The sequence below is a fragment of the Polypterus senegalus genome, chromosome 9 (genome assembly GCF_016835505.1).
Source record: "Polypterus senegalus isolate Bchr_013 chromosome 9, ASM1683550v1, whole genome shotgun sequence".
NCBI classification, from domain to species: domain Eukaryota; kingdom Metazoa; phylum Chordata; class Cladistia; order Polypteriformes; family Polypteridae; genus Polypterus; species Polypterus senegalus.
This window is the reverse complement of record NC_053162.1, coordinates 37,976,332-37,994,993: the sequence shown is the minus strand read 5'-3', so window position 1 is coordinate 37,994,993 and position 18,662 is coordinate 37,976,332. Positions and strand designations below refer to the sequence as shown.

At 36.1% G+C, this 18,662-nt stretch overlaps 1 protein-coding gene across 1 annotated transcript in view; it reads right to left on the bottom strand.

Annotated features, from left to right (window-relative positions):
* Nucleotides 1–638: 638 nt before the first annotated feature.
* lpcat2 (lysophosphatidylcholine acyltransferase 2) overlaps nucleotides 639–18,662 on the bottom strand; it is a 68,451-nt gene continuing 50,427 nt past the window's right edge. Inside the window, 8 exon segments of the mRNA XM_039762926.1 lie at nucleotides 639–2,751; nucleotides 5,536–5,677; nucleotides 5,979–6,077; nucleotides 7,174–7,327; nucleotides 8,959–9,084; nucleotides 9,368–9,450; nucleotides 10,471–10,525; nucleotides 12,252–12,286. Of these exon segments, the coding sequence (XP_039618860.1) occupies nucleotides 2,570–2,751; nucleotides 5,536–5,677; nucleotides 5,979–6,077; nucleotides 7,174–7,327; nucleotides 8,959–9,084; nucleotides 9,368–9,450; nucleotides 10,471–10,525; nucleotides 12,252–12,286 (876 nt within the window). The 3' untranslated portion in view covers nucleotides 639–2,569.

Genomic DNA, 18,662 nt, shown 5'->3' with positions numbered 1-18,662 from the left:
TGTTCACATTTCAGCATTCCCCACAACAGCTGCAGTTCTGTTTGTTGCCTTATACTGATGTTTTGAAAACCCATCCTGCTTATGTTGGCTTTCTTCCTGGTTTAGGATTATTTTCAAATCCATGCTATTCAGTTACAAAAGGACTGCGGTAGAATACTGTATCTATAATGCTTACCACATACAGTCTGGTAGGGCAGCTAAGATCTTTTGATTACAGCAGTATCTCTATCTTAAAATGTTGATGTACTGGATTTTAAATGTTCTTTCGGCCCTAAACTAGCTCTTACCTATACAGCCATGAAAATGATACTCCTACACTCAAAACGGCACATTGTTTTCTTATTTGGGTTGATCTTTGCCATTTTACTTAAAGATATTACTTTTTTACAATCTAAATGTCTTGCATAATTTTATCTTGCAGAATTCTGTAATATGATGTGTTTTATAAATTGGATTGTGGCATCACTTACTATGAAACATAATGAATGTGAGTTATACAAAGACTTGCAATTACTGTTAATTACAAAGTGCAGCCTTGTCTAGTCGATTGAATATGGAGATAGGGATGGTGGAACAAATACAAAGGCATGAAACTTGTGCTGTTAGTAACATAATAAAAGCTACGCGATATACTGTGATTGCATTTGTAAAACTCTTTATTACATAAACATATACAAAATTGTTAAATAAAAATTTATATTCCAGCTTTTTGTAGAGGACAATGCATACAGACTGCACATAAATTCTGTCACATAGGCACATAAGTTGGCTCTAATGATAAAGTATTTCAAGTCACAATGTTTACATTTTAAACAGTGGTGTATTTATTACTTTAAAAACTGATTTCCTTACTCATACATTCTTTTGTGCATGCACTCATGCATTATTTGATTTGTAAAGTGCCCTGCAATGCTAATAGCTATTAAAGGCACTAAATAAAATACAACTTTCTTTTATTAATCAACAGAAGCAATCATATACAAACAAGGCAAATGATATTAGCATGCTCTCCTCTCCAGGAGGATTTGATGTGTACATTGCTTAGATTCCGTTAAGTTACTTTAAAAACTAACTGTAATAAATTCTGTGCGTTACGCTGTGCATTAGTTAGGGTATATCTAAAGCCACTATATCCATTCAATTAAAGTACCTTTCTGAGGGTGTGTAGTACTCAATGGGAGGTGCAATGGGTCAAATTCATCTCAACACACAGCATCTTTGAAAAAAGTTTTTTTATACGTGTAATGCATCATTATATCCTGAGAACAGTTATCCTATTTCAGGGGTGTGTGTATGTGTATATATACTGTGTACTGTGTTAAGAAGGTGGGCTACCATACCAGGTTTGGTTTAGGCTCCAAATAATAAATTATATATATATATATATATATATATATATATATATATATATATATATATATATTATTATTATTTGGCAGGTACTATATAGCCTGTCTATGATCTGCTTCTCGCAACTGAGAGGACATGGTGGATGTTTATTGACTGGCCAAATATCGGATTGTGATTCTGACCTATGCAATATTGCTATCTACACCCTGTGAAGTAATCAAACCAGGGGCTGAAGCCTCAGCTGCTGACGTCTGAGGTTTGATCCTCTCTCTCTCTCTCTCTATCTATATATATATAGTGTAATACACACACACACAAATTCAGAAAAGTACATCATACAGCATATAATAAATTTCTGTCATTTCTGCTTAATAAAACATTATACGGTTTTGTTCATGCTTTCCAAATTCTTTACTGGAGTTCCTTTGCTACTGTAACTACACAGTAAATTAAATGTCAAAAGACAAGTAATCAGTAGAGGGCAGCAGTGCTGCATTTCAATCAGATCTTTCCCTCATATTTTTAACTGTTTCTTTTATGTATTCTTATTGCTATTTTTATTCTAAATCTACATTAATCAAGCCCTATTTAGATTTTACTTTAATACTATGAAGTATGTTACATTCTAAATGCATACATTTCTATTTATAATTGGACTGGATATATATGGATTTGCTTTAGATTTTGGTGGCTGACTGAAATTAAAATATGCGCTTCTTGTAATTATCAAATATATATTACAAAAGTGATTTCCCAAATAAACTAATGTAAAGAGGTGAAGCAAAGAAAAGGAAATGAAAACCCTCCTAAACTGTCTTCTGATTTACTGAGTAACTCAGTTTAGCCTTTGCACAGTGCCCATGGAGACATCTTGAGGCATCTTCAAAGCCCAGTGTAGCAATGTGCTCTATGTGGGTCAGTATCTGCATAATGTATGCCACAGCTTGAAGCTCTTCAGTTTTACTAGTCAAACGAAATGAAATTCTCGATTTAAAAACAGAAAAAAATTGATAAAGTAGTTCTTTTCTAAGTCTCTAATTTAATTGGATGTTGCTTCTAGAATGCTGAAGGCTTTTAAAAATGTCAAAATTGACTTGAAGAAGGCTGTTTTCCCATTATGAAGAGGGAGAAAAACAGTATAAATGCTTGTGAAGATTATACAAACACACCCATTAACACTGAAGCTACATACATAAAATGTAACACGAAGAATTAGGATTCAGTCATCCTTCTTGTCTGAAGTACTGTCTTCATTAGCAATTTCAGGAGCAACTTTATTTTCTGCTAGTGTGATAACAGGTTCCTGTTCTGTTTGCAGTGCGTGGTAACGCTGAAGGTCAAGGTAGGTTGTGAATAGTTTGGCATACTGTGGGTGCTTCAGAGCAAAATCCTTAAATTCTTCTGTAAGATAAAAGCAAACAAAACTTAAATCAGAGCACAAATCTGTAAGCATATTTCCTGTTTCGACAGCAGTTGTCCTCTTGTAATGAGCAAGCAGAAGGTCATACAATCTTTGAAGGGGATTTTATTAGCTTTGTGTTTGCTAAAAGTGAAGATTTTGTTTAACTTCAGTTTCAGCTTTACTTGCTGTTGCAAGTGCATGAGAATTATCTGTGTTACTATATATCTGTCTTGATTCTTTTATCTTAGGTGATCAGTATGCATTATGTGTGTTTACATTTTTGTCAAAGATAGACTAGAGGCAGATAAAATAACATGTTCAGGGTCACAAAGCAACAGGCAGGAAATTAACTAGCAACTTATAGATTAAGGTTCACTGCCTGAGTAACTACACCACACTGCTTTATTTAGGCTGCTGCCGTAATCTAATCAAATCACATTTCTTCAGAAACATTTAACAATGCTGACCTGTAACGTATACTGTCTTAGCTTTAAACTAAAATATACTAATACAAAGACATATATTAAGCTGCTTCCATATATACCATGTTCACAGTTACTAAATGTACGAATACTTTATCTTGTCCCTTGGCAATGAGAGATAGGAAACTGAAGATCCATAGATCTTATATCTGCTGAAGAAACAGCCAAACAAGCAACTGCCTATAACGCCTTTACCCAGTAACGTGAAGAGGTGAAAAAAATCATTACTCCAAGAGCTTAATTCTATAATATAAAACACAAAGCTTGCAGGATAGATACATATGTTGGAATACAATAAATTACCTAATTATGTATGGCTTTTAAAAACTGGACAAGTGCATATATGTTTCTGTAAGGTCCAAACGTTGGTGATTTGCTAATAAAATCAGCAGATGCTGTCTCTATTATAAAAGAAAATCTTGAGACGAGACTATTGCCAAGAGACTTTTTCAAGTCTCACCCTCCTCTCAACCATTTTCAACCACGCCCACGGTCCTCTCACCTCTCATTCGTGTGAATGCTTTTATCAGACACAGCCCCTGAACGCTCAGCTCTTATAAATTTTTATGTCTTCCTCACTTTAAGTTCCCAATAAAAAAAGACTTATTATGTCCAAATCTTATTGAAGAATTTCATTCCGAAGGGTTATCAACAGAAGAAATGAGTACATGGGTAATCCCAGCACCGAGAAACAATGAAGTCAAATGAATTAACATGGCAAATTGGTTAAATGCGTATCAATAGACTATGCTGAAACAGTTGGTGGTAATGGTGCGGAAGATGAAAACATCAACTTACAATATCCCATAGAATATCTATAACCGTTAACACCGGCCAAATTACTGTTGAAAGAAGGATGTATCGTAATGTTATTGCGTAATTTACGTCTAAGTGATGGGCTATGCAATAGGACAAGATTAGTTGTATTCAAAATTGGTCAAACAATTTTGGCATGTAAAATTTTAACAGGTGACAAGAAAGGTAATGTAGTACATCTAGACATTAGACACCAAAGGAGACTTTGATATATATTTGTATTAAAATGTTTACAGTTTCCCGATAGAATAGCTTTTGCTATAACAATTACCAAATCACAGGGACAAAGAATTGAAAAAGTCAGTTTATTTATTAGAGAAAAAGAAACAATATTCACTCATGGGCAGTTAATACGTTGCATTGGCACGATGTACAGGGTAGGATTCAAAAGTAATGAGCCTCATTTTGTTCTGATGCGAACGTACCTCGCCGCGCACCCAACTTGCAAGCGACGGCGACGGTGAGTGTTGGCTTCACAACGCAACGGAGCTCCTACCGCTCTGAAAGCTCCTTTCGGCCTTGACGGGAACCCCTATGCTGTAGTGCGTTACACGGCGGAATGGAAAGTTCGTTAGAGCAACGGTACGCGATCAAGTTCTTCGGAGTGAAGGGGATCATCCACCACGAGTTTGTCCCGCAAGGACAGACCGTGAATGCTGCTTACTACTTGGAAGTCCTGAAAAGGCTGAAAAGAAGCATCGTGCGCAAGTGAAGGGACATCAAGGACAGCTGGAAGCTTCACCACGATAACGCGCCCAGCCACACCGCCTTCATCGTGAGCGCCTACCTGGCCCGGGTGAACGTTTCGGTGGTCCCCCAGCCTCCCTACAGTCCGGACGTGTCGCCTTCTGACTTCTTCTTGTTTCCGTGCTTAAAATCAGCGCTGAAAGGAAAACGCTTCGATTCGATCTAGGACATCCAAGCAAATGACAAGGCAGCCCTTGCAACCATCCCGGAACAGGCCTACGTGGATGCCTTCTAGTCATGGAAAAGCCTGCCTACGAAAGTGTATTGATGCAGGAGGTGCCTATTTTGAAGACTACTAATTAGTTGTACCGATTTGCTCAATAAATTTGTCTTTTTGAACAAAGGCTCATTACTTTTGAATCCTACCCTGTAAGTCTAAACATGGAAGCAAAATTCAATTCAATATTGACGAAAAGTTTTTACTGAAGTTTTACAGTAAAAGTGTAAGTTTCAAAAGTATTTGTGTGTTAATTTCAAAGCCAAACAGAACGAAAACCTATAACGCAACATGAAACATGATTTTCTTTCAATTTATTATATTTTATTATTTTTTACAATGGTTAATTAATTGCTGTAATGGAAATAGTTCTATTATGCATATGTAACAAATTGTACATCTGCTTCCTCATATACGAGTGACAGATGCGTGAAGTGGCTAGCACATAGCACCCACCCAGGGGTTGGTGAGCAAAGCGAGCAGGGGGCAGAGCTCCCTAGTACTTAAACAAAAATAGTTACCGTATGTTATTTTCCCTGACCCATCCACATCAATGTCTTGAAACAGTTTGGTAACATCCAAATCAGGAATCCCCAGAGAAGAGCGCAAAAGGGATGAGAATTCATCTTCTGTTATATGTTCATCATCATCTGTATCAAAGAGCTACACAAAAAACAGAAAAAGGTCTAAAATCAACCAGAAAAACAAATACCACATTTCAACAGATTTAATAAACTTATCATGATTAATACATTTTATAATGGTTTGACCTTTATTTTCACAGTACCTATCAGTTAATTTTATTACCAACGGAATTTCCAAGGCAATCCATTCAAGGCACATGCAAAATATCTGCATATATATCAGTCTACAATATAATATAACCAAAATATATTAATCCCTGAACTGCACCAGAAGCAATTTTATACACTTCAAATTAGAAACAACACAAAATCCTACTTACCTTAAAAGCCATATGAATTGTTTCTTCATTATTAACAGGTCTACAAAGAACAGTCAGTCCAATCACATACTCTCTAAAATCTATGGTACTATCTCCATTCTAAAGGATGAAAAAATGCAATCCATTTTTAATTAAAAAGATTTTTAAAAATCCACTAATTTTAGAATGACTTAATGTTAAGTGGTTACAAACAAAAATTCTTTTGATACATAAATAAATAGAATGTATTAAAAAAAATAAAAGAATTTGTTTAAACAGGTTTGAGTGGATTAAAACGGGAGTGTGCATTTCTTATTTGAAGTCTTTATAGTTTCATTTAGGTCTCATACTTTTAAGATTTTATTCAATCATCTTTTTATTATATATTTCAACTTTTCACTTTCCTATTTCCATAAGATGCAGTAATATTAACTTACTCTCAGTTTCAAAACCAGCAGTAAAGTACACTTTGCTGTAACATATATTCAGTCACTTTAATCAGCTCTTGCTCACATAACTGGCCTAAATAATAATAAAACACAGGAGATACAACACAAATAACACTTTTATGCCCAATAATTAGAATGCACACATAATTTAGGAAATAGCTGGTTACACTGAAAGATTTTAGAAAGTTTTACTGTATATACTACAATGATCATCAGCCTAATGCATCTCCGGAAAATTTTAAAATGTAAGGCTTTAACAATAGAAAATGAACAAATTAAATGCATAAAAACCTACATCCTGGTGAATATAAGGGAAGATATTTCCTTATAGTAATTTATATCTCTCTGATATAAGTTTTATCTGATATAGTATTATACTTAATTGAAGAGGTTTTATATCAGGTCACTCTCAAACCCACTTAATTCAAAACAGATTTGCAGGGGGATAAGATAAGTTAATTAGATAAGTTAATTTATTAAGACTACAGAAATATCACAACTCTTCAAAATAGCTTTAACACAAAAAATAACTCACCAGTAAAAGCTAACGGGACTGCAAATTCTATAAACAGTGCACTATACCTGCTGAACATGCTATAGTATGCCATCATTAGTTAATCTATAGAATGACTGACTGCAACTTGTTTCTATACAGACGTACAGTATATGGTAATGGGGTCTAGCAAAGGGATTCTGAGCAAAGTCAGCTTGTATACACAATATACTCTTTAACTATTGTGCCACACCCAAGCAAACAAAACACTAACCCTGTCAAAGAGGGCGAATAACTCTTGTAGGACTGGGCTGATGGGCAGTTTAAGGAATTTGGAAAATTCTTCAATCCCAATTCTTCCTCCTTTGGCTGAATTTGCAACATTGGCAAAACCTTCTAATTCTTTCTTGATATTATCCCATTTAAGACTGCAAAAAATGTAAGCAATTTATTAGTATTGAAAAAATGTCTTAGATTTTAAAATATGAATTTTTATTTCTAACATTCCTTGAGATATCTTGAAGTTCAAGCAAGCACATAATAGACTTTTTACTGGTGTCATTTTAAATGTTTTGAAAGCGTACAAAATGTTATATTAAAGGAAAGGCTTCAGGTATGGGTGCTGGTATATGGAATTCATTATGTTTGAAAGCATGTCATTTTGTATCAGTTTTTGGGGCATGTTCCAAAGCTGCCATTAGCAGTGAACTATAATCAATAAATTAATGGAAGAATCACCCATCATTCAAAATTTTTAATATTTTCAGACAATTTTTTGTTTATAAGTCCTATAATGTATTAAATACGAATGACAACAAATATGTTCCAGTCTTAAAAGTGCAAAAAATGTTCCTTCGTCTAAAGCAGGGTGTCGAACTCCAGGCCTGGAGGGCCGCAGTGGCTGCAGGTTTTCAATCTAAACCTTTTTCCTATCTGTGATCAGTTTTCACTGCTAATTCACTCCTTAATTTTAATAGCCCTGTTTTGGAGGATTCAGTCCTCTGAAATGATTTCTTTCTTCATTAAATGATAGCCAAACAGAAATGAGATGTGAAACGAGCCTACAGATGATCAGCTAAACTGGGATTTCCAACTCCAACCAATCTCTTAATGAGAAGCTGATTCCTGCTGTTAATTAAACCTGTTATTTGATTCCATGGCTTGCTGCTGCTCTCATTCTGCCACATTTCCAAAACTGTTGATTTTTCTGTTTTTTCTAAGAACACCATCAAAATGTTTTAGTGACCTGAGGGATCAACCTTACAGAGACCTTCACCTTTCTTTATTTTTAGATATTGTGTGATGGACACAGGTGAGCTCGCTTTGTGTCTCAATATTGTTTGGCTGCTAATTAAGGAAAAAAGAGACATCTAATGATTCAAGTTAATTAAAACTAAGGCAAAAGAAGTTAATTAGCTGCCAAAACTGGTCACTAATGAGGAAGATGGTTAGAATGAAATCCTGCAGCCACTGCGGCCCTCCAACAAGGTTTATTTTCCTAATGTGAACAATAAAAATGGAAGAGCCACCCTATTCCTGAGATCAATTTAGAGATGGCAGTTAAATCAAACTTCTTGGTTTTAAATGGTCAGAAGAGGCAAAGACAAAAAAATCTAATCATCCTTAACGTGTGATCTAATGATTTTAAATATTACTGAGTTACTGAACTCCAGAAATGACTGTACTCCATTGGGCTCTTAACCTGCAATTACTTCATCCTAGGTATAACGTTAATCTACATCCAGCCCGGCAAGCAGGTCCTCCAATTTACAGGGAAAACTTGGAGGTTGGTAGCAGGATTAGCACTCCAGCCACTGTTAATAAAAAATGGCAACGCACTATCAGCACATGCGCCTAACCTCTCTCTCTTTTAGTTTACTGAATTTAAAACCCAGTTTTAGCATCACAGATTTGCTTGTATATATTTATACCTGACTTTTTTCATACAAGACTTTTAAATATATACAAGTAAAATTAAACAAAGAATTATACAGTAGAAATTGAATGCCAACAAAAGACAGTTTACAGAGTTATATTGTGGTATTAATGGTATTTTTACTTGAGCTTCCTGCTGATTTTGGTGAACTCCACCAAACCTGCTTCCATTGGCAAAGTTAGCTCCCCTGCTGATATCATAAGTCTGCAGTCTTCATAAGTGTGATCGGTCACTGGTAATGCAAGAGACCTATAACATATAAAGTTTGTATTTTAATATACTATAAACTTTTTTTCAAGTGTGCATTAAAATATTACATTTAAAATATTACTACTGTATACAAATAAAAACCATGAAATTAAAATTTAAATACTTAAATACATTCAGACATTTCCACTAAGTATGTCAATGCCTGTGAATAAATACTCAATATGCTTAAGAAGGTTAAGTTGGTCGTAAGTACTACTAAGAAAGCAGGTAAATTAAAAAATTAAATTAGGAAGTTATTTATTGATAAAGATGACATCCTTACGTAGCCATTATGCTCCTGACTCTACTTGCAAAAAGGCTGGGGTCACTTTTCTCTTCTTCACTTGGAACGTGTGGTTGAAGAAACTGAAAAGAATCATATTTTCATTTCTGAATTGCCCCTTTCACATATGTTTGCTGTCTCATAAATCTACTAGAAAATTGCTGGGTTGTGAACAAAACATAGCCAAGTATCCCAAAGAGAATCAGTAAAATTCTCAGTAGTCTCATTTCACATATTTGTGAACAAAGAAAGAAAACTGCAGGTAAAATACAAATATCAGAACAATATGCTGATGTTCATAAGACACATGTAAGACACCCTGCATGACGATTAAATCTGAATAAACAAGTTTCAAAAAACAAACTACAGTTTCTGGATATTGACTTTAATGGAGAGGGGCTTTCCATATTTGAAAATCAGTCCAAACATGCATTTCTAAACCCAGTTAACCAACAGATGCAACTAGTCACCTCCCAATTTATACACTACATATGGCTTCAAACCAGCTCCAATAGAAAAGCGATAGTGAAGGAATTGGGATGAGTGCTGCTTTGTGCAACTTTTCAGAACAGCAACAACACATTACCATGCATTTTTGATTCCACCCTTTTTACTTCAAGTATCGATCTACATTTTATCAGTGTTCATTTTCTAGTATTGTTAATAGATTCGGTACACTTTGCAAATTTATAATTCAAATTAAATAAACTCTGCATTTGACCAGCTCCACTTACCAACAAATTTTTAAAGCACATTGCAAAAGCCCGCTTCCTGCCTGCGATAAAACTTCTAGGTGTGAATGCTTTCAGCCAAATAAACTGCCTGGTTGCTCTTTTACATGTGACCGTATGAATACTAGTAAATTTATGGGATGATTAACTATGGCATTTCTTGAGTCATATGCAAAAAATGGCTAATAACAGACTGCTGGACAAAAAAAAAACATAGTAGGTCTTAACTGAATGGCACACCAGTCCAAGTTTAAATAATACTTTTTTTCTACTGTATGTTATGATGTTTGCCAGGAGTGTGCAAGGCTAAAATAAAACAAGATTCTAAACAAGTCAAAAATGTTGCAAAGATAGTATGTAAAATTTTCTTACTTCAATCTCTACTTTGGTATATAGTTGACAGAGAGTCAGTAACAAAAGTGTTCTCCTGTGACAGAAAATAAATAATAAAACTATTAAATTTTGTAGGAAAATATTCAGTCCAATTATAAATGAAGCATTTAATTTATTTCTAAACATGATACAACCTACTTGACAAGATTATTTATAATATTCCAGTTGCTCCTAAACTATATGACCTGTCACAGTTACATATAAAAATAATTTTGAATTTTGAAGATTTACTTTTATTCCATTATTTTACATAAAGTAATATTGTAGTTATCACCTATTTAACTTATTTTGACAAGAATGCATAAGAAAATCATTTAGTAAATAACAAATATAAAACTTCTTGACATTGTATGTGACTCTCAATAAAAACACATTTGGACTCTATAATATATCCCTCTATACCATCTAGTTTCATTATATTGCATATTATGCATATGCATAAATCATAATGCTGCTATAAATTTTATTTGACAAATTTAGTTATTTTCAAGATTAATTTGACTGTGTAATATTAATTTCTAATGTTATTTGTGATAAATATATGACAAAGCTCAAGTGGTGTGAGCCGATTACAGGATGAACTTTCACACTCAAAAATCCAAATAGTCACGAGGGAAAGGCATTATTCCTTTGTCTCAAATGTTTCAGACTGATGAGTGTCAGGAAGGGTGTTCACATCCCAGAGGGGTGACTGTTGGCAAGGTTGCTGGCTTTACCAAAAAAACCTAATAATATACGCAAAAATAGATGGTTGCTGCATACACAGATACATAATTGATTTTGCATTTGGCTAATAACATACTGTAACATGCAGCACTACAACCTGTGAATAAAGTGGTAAAATGCATTCATTCATGTAAGCTGCCTGTACTGGCATTCATAATAAAGTGCCCAAGGATGCAAGGTGCTAAATGTTTGACAGCCTGCAAGCAAATCCGACTTTTTTATATTTAGTTCTGGTTTCACTGTAAATGCATGACTAAGTGCAGAGGTATAAGCAAATAATTTATTTTTCTTTTTCAGTTTTTATTGGACAAGTGGATTAAATAGGAAGTACTACAGGAAGCAAACAAAATGTGCTTATGTTGTTTGCACTGAAAGTCATCACAATTTACCAGTGAAGCGTAAAGTGTTCTTGGTAAAATAACAGTTTTAGATTTCCATCCGGGTCCAGAATCACCCCGTTATCTACCTGGGACACATCAGTTCGTACTGGACACCAGTCTACATTCTCTGTTACAAACAATCCTACATGGCAATCAGTGATGTGCTGCAATGGCAATGAAGGCATGCAGGTTTTTGAATAGTATTAATGGGGGGTCTGGGCAGTATGCAATTACAATGTGCAGGGCCTGTCATTTATCAAGAAAAAAGTTATCATGTAAATCCACCAGGTTCTGAAGAGCAGTAAAAAATCCTCCAAAGATGAGACACGGATGCTAAGGCATTGGTGACCTGTCCAGCAAAGTAAATACAATTATTTGCAGGCTAATTTGAACTAAATGGGCATGTTTAGTTTTTCTTAAGTATAAGAGAAGAATTCATCACCACAAAAATGATTAGTCATTTAATGAGATAGTTTCAGTATAAGATCAATAAGTTAATAATTAAATTATGCACTATGATTTTCTGTAATTCTGTTGTAGTTTAAAAATATGCAACAAATGGAATAAAAGGAACAAAATTAACTTTGTTATTAATTAGTAAAAACAATTACAGTGTTCATTTTGTTGCAAGAACAAAAAGCTACACCAACTTACGCTTTATAACCTTGCCATGTCCAGGTTACTGTATCCTGTATTTTAAAAAAAAAAAACAATTAGAATGCAGTAAATGCCATTAAGTTTGATTACATTATTTTAGTACGGCAAAGTTTCAGCAAAAATGTTTTCTGTTTTGTATGATATATTTTTATTCTGCACATTGCAAAGGAAGGACAGGCTGAAATCTGAAATACTAGCAGACAAAGGTCCCATTATATTGTAAGCACACATTTACTGGAAGTTCACAAAATCAGGTTTGTGAAAGACCTAATGCAATTCTAAACAAATAATAATACTAAAAAATCTGTAGTCTTCTGCTCCTTCAAAAGGACAATTATCCCTGTGCATAAGAAAACAAAAGTGGACTGTCAATTTACAGATTGGTGGTACCCTCTCTAATCATAATGAAATGCTCTGAGAGACAGTGCTAGGACACATGAAACAGAGTATACCAGACAGTCCTAATGAGTTACAATTTGTATATTGTCACAAATGGTCCAGAAAGAACATTGATTCACTTTTCACTTCAAGCCATCCTGGCATATCTGGTTAATAAAAACTACTTACAGATTACAGCTCAGTATTTAACACTGTTGTGCCATCACAACTGACCACCAAAATCCTCAATTTATGATAAGTACCACCCTCTGCAACTGGATTTTGGACTTTTAAACCAACAGATGTGTGGACTGGCAGCATGACATCCTCTATGCTGACCGTATATAACACGCTAGTGTGGCGAGCCTTCTTCTGCATTTTTTGGCCAGCTCCATCATTAAATTTACTGATGACACAACCATCATAGGCCTTATCAGCAATAATCATAACACAGGTTACAGAGAAGAGCTGACTTAATGAAGGTCAGGGAAACAATACCACCCTTAATGACCCTTAATAGCAGCAAAAAAGCTGATCGCAGAGTTTCTTTCTGTATTGGAGGGGATGCTGTGGAGAGGGTGAGCAGCTTTAAATTTTTTGAAGTGACCATCACTAAACTAAAGTGGGCACAACACATTTTCTCTGTTGTCAAGAAGATTCACTAAAACCTTTACTTAATGTTGGTGCAGCAGAAAGGAGGTAAATGGTCGGGAATGAGTGAGGCCCAGGAGGAGCTCATGGATGGCACTCACGGGGTTGGATCATGTCTGCTGAGCACTGAGGGAGGGAGTAGGCGCAACCAACCACTCCCGCTATAGGCTGAGGGATAGCAGTAGGAAAACGGAGCACGGCTCACAGGATGTCAATGGGGACAGGTAAGAAGGCTGACTGCCATAGTGGCTTGTGATTTTTTTTTTGTGTGAATTAAAAGTGTTTTAACTTATGGATTTTAACCTATTTATTGATTATTTCTTGTTGATTTTAACCTCCACAAAACACACTGTTATTTTTGAGGATTATTTGTTTATTACAAAGGCTGCCCTGTACTTTATTTTGTTTGGAACACTTGTTTATTGAAAATAAAAGCACAAAGCACTTTTTCTGCAACTACTCTTGCTGTGTGTTTGTGTCCTCACTGCCTAGTCTATCTTGGTTTACAATAAATATAGATTGTAAGCTGAAGGGCTGATCGCACCCTCAGAGGATACAGACGCCCCTGGGAAAACCCTTGAAATGACAGAATGAATACAATTCTTCCTGTCTCTACGACCTTCTTGTGTTTCTGTGCAAATCTGTGACCCAAGGGTCACTATATATCAGGCATGTGCAACCTACGGCCCGTGGGCCGAATCCGGCCCGCATACTGATTTTATACGGCCCGCGACGACTTTTCCAAATATCATTGAATCTGGCCCGTTAACCCTCTTGGTGATACCTGTTTGTTCTTGTGGTATTGTTGGATTATTTTTGATAGTATGATGCAACCAGTGCTTTCTGAAGTACTTTATATTGTGCTTCCCCCACTTTTACGGCACGCCCGGAACTGTCGCATGTTTAAAGTGTGCAAGAGCTCGTAGTCACGTAGTCGTTGACTCTGCTGCATCTCTCTGCTCTGCTGTCGTGCGTAGCATAGCGCAGTCTTTTCATGGTTTTTGCTAGTGCTGTACCTATCTGCATGTTGTTTCGAGTTTCACGCTATATCGGCCTACATTTCAATACTTTCAAATACTGTACTTGTGAATTTTTGATCAAACCCTAATTAAGATGGCTTCAACAAAGAAGAGAAAAGTGGACGCAGAGAGTCGTACATTTCAAGAGAAATGGACTGATGATTATTTTTTTATAATGCAGAAAGAAAAACCTCTTTGATATGCTTGGAAACTATTTCAGTTTTAAAGAAATACAATTTAAAAAGACACTACAATACAAAACACGCTAATTACAACAGTTACAAAGGTAAACTAAGAACAGACAAGATACAAAATTTGAAAAAATGTGTATCGGCACAGCAAATGTTATGACGCAAAAATACTGATGTAGCTGACAATATTGTTCGTGCAAGTTTTATTGTTAGCGGAAAAATTGCGAAGCACTCAAAACCATATTCTGAAGGCGAGTTTGTCAAGGAATGCCTTACTGCAGTCACGAAAGTTCTGTGTCCAGAGAAAAGCCATGAAATGGAAAAGATTGGACAATAACCCGAATCGACGAAATGGCCAGTGACATAAAATTAAGCATTAAAAATATTGCATCAAAATTTGAAGAATTTTCCATTGCTCTTGATGAGAGTACAGATTCCAACGATACTGCTCAATTGGCTATATTTATTCGCGGAGTTGACGCTAGCTTCAATTGTACGGAAGAATTGCTTGCTCTCCAACCAATGAAGAATACAACAAGGGGTGAAGACAATTTCCAGGAAGTAAAAACTGTTTTTAGTGAGAAAAGTTATGCGGAATATCCACCGATGGAGCTCCATCGATGATTGGACCAAATATTGGAGCTGTTGCCCAAATAAAAACCGAATTGTCAAGTAGCAAAATCAATACCGAAGATTTGTCGGTATTGCATTGCATTATACACCAGCAAAACTTATGTGCAAAATCAGTTAAATTTGCACATGTGATGGGCACAATAACTGCATGTATAAACTTCATTAAATCCAGGGCGCTAAATCACCGCCAATTTCAAGAATTTCTGGCTGACGTTCTTTCTGACCATGAAGATCTTACATTTTATTGTGAAGTGCGTTGGCTTAGCAAGGGAAAAATGTTGAAACGTTTTTATGATTTGAGAAATGAGCTATCTCTTTTCATGGGCGTGAAAGGAAAACCTATTCCTGAGCTAGAAAACAAACCCTGGCTGTGTGATCTTGCATTTCTTGTCGACCTAACAACACATCTAAATGAACTTAATGCTAAATTACAAACTCAGGGACAAATGATTCATGAGCTTTATGGACACGTAAAATCATTTCAAAATAAGCTTCGACTCTGGGGAAAGCCAATTAAAGGAAGGCAATACTTATCATTTTCCCACACTTTCGAACCACAAAGATTTTGATTGTGGAGAATTCAACACTAGGTTCCATGATTTTAAAAATCAAGAAGCAAACTTGCAAATTTTCTCTTTTCCGTTTGATGTTGATGTCGAACTAGCTCCACTTTCATTGCAAATGGAATTAATTTAACTACAAGAGAACCTTGTCCTGAAATCAAAATTCAATGATATTGAATTACTTGACTTTTATAAAAACTATTTCCAACATGACAAGTTTCCAAAGCTGATAGCTTTTGCTCAGAAAAGAATGACTCTATTTGGCAGCACCTATAAATGAGAGCAACATTTTTCAAGGATGAACTTCGTAACATCCAAAACCAGGACGCGAATTACTGATGAACACCTAGAAAACACGTTGCGAGTTTCAACATCCACAATATCTCCTAATATTGATAAGCTTGTGTCCACCATGCAATCTCAATCGTCGCATTAATAAACAGTTTTTATTAAATAATATATTAATAAATATTTGTTGTTTTTTTTTTGGCCTTCTTGCATTTTCGATTTTCAGAAATACATATATATCCTGAAGTACTCCGGCCCGCGTAATCTTTCTACTTTCTAATCCGGCCCATAGTCCTGTCAAGGTTGCACATGCCTGCTATATATATATATATATATATATATATATATATATATATATATATATATATATATATATATATATATATATATATATATACAGTTGTGCTTGAAAGTTTGTGAACCCATTAGCATTTTCTATATTTCTGCATAAATATGACCTAAAACATCATCAGAAGAGGACAGAAGGAAGGTAAAAAGAGTGGAACTGAGGGTAGGAACTTTGAATGTTGGCAGTATGACTGGTAAAGGGAGAAAGTTAGCCGATATCATGGACAGAAGGAAGGTTGATATATTGTGCATGCAAGAGACAAAATGGAAGGGGAGTAAGGCCAGGTGGATCGGAGGTGGATTCAAATTGTTCTATCATGGTGTGGATGGGATGAGAAATGGGGTAGGGGTTAATCTGAAGGAACGGTATGTCAACAGTGTTTTGGAGGTGAAAAGAGTGTCAGTAATGATTATGAAGCTGGAAATTGGAGGTGATGAACGTTGTTAGTGCATATGCCCCGCAATTTAGTGTGTTATGGATGAGAAAGAATAATTCTGGAGTGAGTTGGATGAAGTGATGGACAGTGTACAGATGGACAGAAAGTGGTGACTGAAGCGGACTTCAATGGACATGTTGGTGAAGGGAACAGAGAAGATGAGGAGGTTATGGGGAGGTTATGGTATGTCAAGGAGAGGAATGAAGAAGGTCAGATGATAGTGTATTTTGCAAAAAGGATTGGCATGGCTGTAGTGAATACATATTTTAAGAAGAGGGGGGAACATAGGGTGATGTACAAGAGTGAAGGAATTATATATTAAATATATAGATTATATACCTGTATAAAGACTACAAAGCGGTGGCAGGGAAAAGTGTAGTTAGAAAGCATAGGATTGTGATCTGCAGAATGACGTTGGAGATCAAGAAGAGAAGGAGAGTGAGGGCAGAGCCAAAGATCAAATGGTGGAAGTTGAAAAAGAAAGCCTGCAAGGTTGAGTTTAGGGAGGAGGTAAGACAGGCACTGGGCGGCAATGAAGAGTTACCAGAGAACTAGGCAACTACAACAGAAGTAGTAAGGGTGACAGCAAGAAGGGTGCTTGGTGTGACATCTGGACAGAGGAAGGAGGTAAAGGAAACCTGGTGGTGGAATGGTGAAGTACAGGAGAGTATACAGAGGAAAAGGGATAGTCAGAGAGATGCAGAAAGTAGACAAGAGTACAAGGAGATAAGGCGCAAGAAGAAGAGAGAGGTGGTGAAGGTTAAAGAAATGGCGTATGATGAGTTGTATGAGAGGTTGGACACTATGGAGGGAGAAGAGGACCTGTACCGATTGGCTAGACAGAGGGACCAAACTGGGAAAGATGTACAGCAGGTTAGGGTGATAAAGGATAAAGATGGAAACATATTCACAAGCGAGGGGAGTGTGTTGAGCAGATGAAAAGAATACTTCGAGAGGCTGATGATTGAAGAAAATGAGAGAGAGAGAGAGAAAGTTGGATGATGTGGATATAGTGAATCAGGAAGTGCAATGATTAGAAAGGAGAAAGTGAGGACAGCTATGAAGAGTAGAAAAACGAAAAGGCTGTTGGTCCACATGACATACCTGTGGAAACATGGAGGTGTTTACGAGAGATGTCAGTAGAGTTTTTAACCAGATTGTTTAATGAAATCTTGGAAAGTGAGAGGATGCCTAAGGAGTGGAGAAGTGTACTAGTACCGATTTTTTAGAAAAGGGGGATGTGCAGAGCTGTAGTAACTACAAAGGGGATAATATTGATGAGCCACAGAATTAAGTTATAGGAAAGAGTAGTGGAAGCTAGGTTAAGAAGGGAGGTGATGATTATTGAGCAGCAGTATGGTTTCATACCAAGAAAGAGCACAACAGATGCAATGTTTGCTCTGAGGGTGTTGATGGAGAAGTATAGAGAAGTCCAGAATGAGTTGCATTGCGTCCTTGTGCCTGGAGGAAGCATATGACAGGGGTGCATTGAGAGGAGTTGTGGTATTGTATGAGGAAGTCGGGAGTGACAGAGAAGTATGTAAGAGTTTTACAGGATATGTACAAGGCAAGTGTGACAGTGGCGAGGTCTACGGTAGGAGTGACGGATGGATTCAACATGGAGGTGGGATTACATCAGGGATTGGCTCTGAGCCCTTTCTTATTTGCAGTGGTGATGGACAGGTTGACAGATGAGATTAGACATAAGTCCCCTTGGACTATGATGTTTGTGGATGACATTGTGATCTGTAGCGAGAGTAGAGAGCAGGTTGAGGAGACCCTGGAGAGGTGGAGATATGCTCTAGAGAGGAGAGGATTGAAGGTCATTTGGAACAAGACAGAATACATGTGTGTGAATGAGTAGAGCTGGCGAAGGTGGATGAGTTTAAATGCTTGGGAT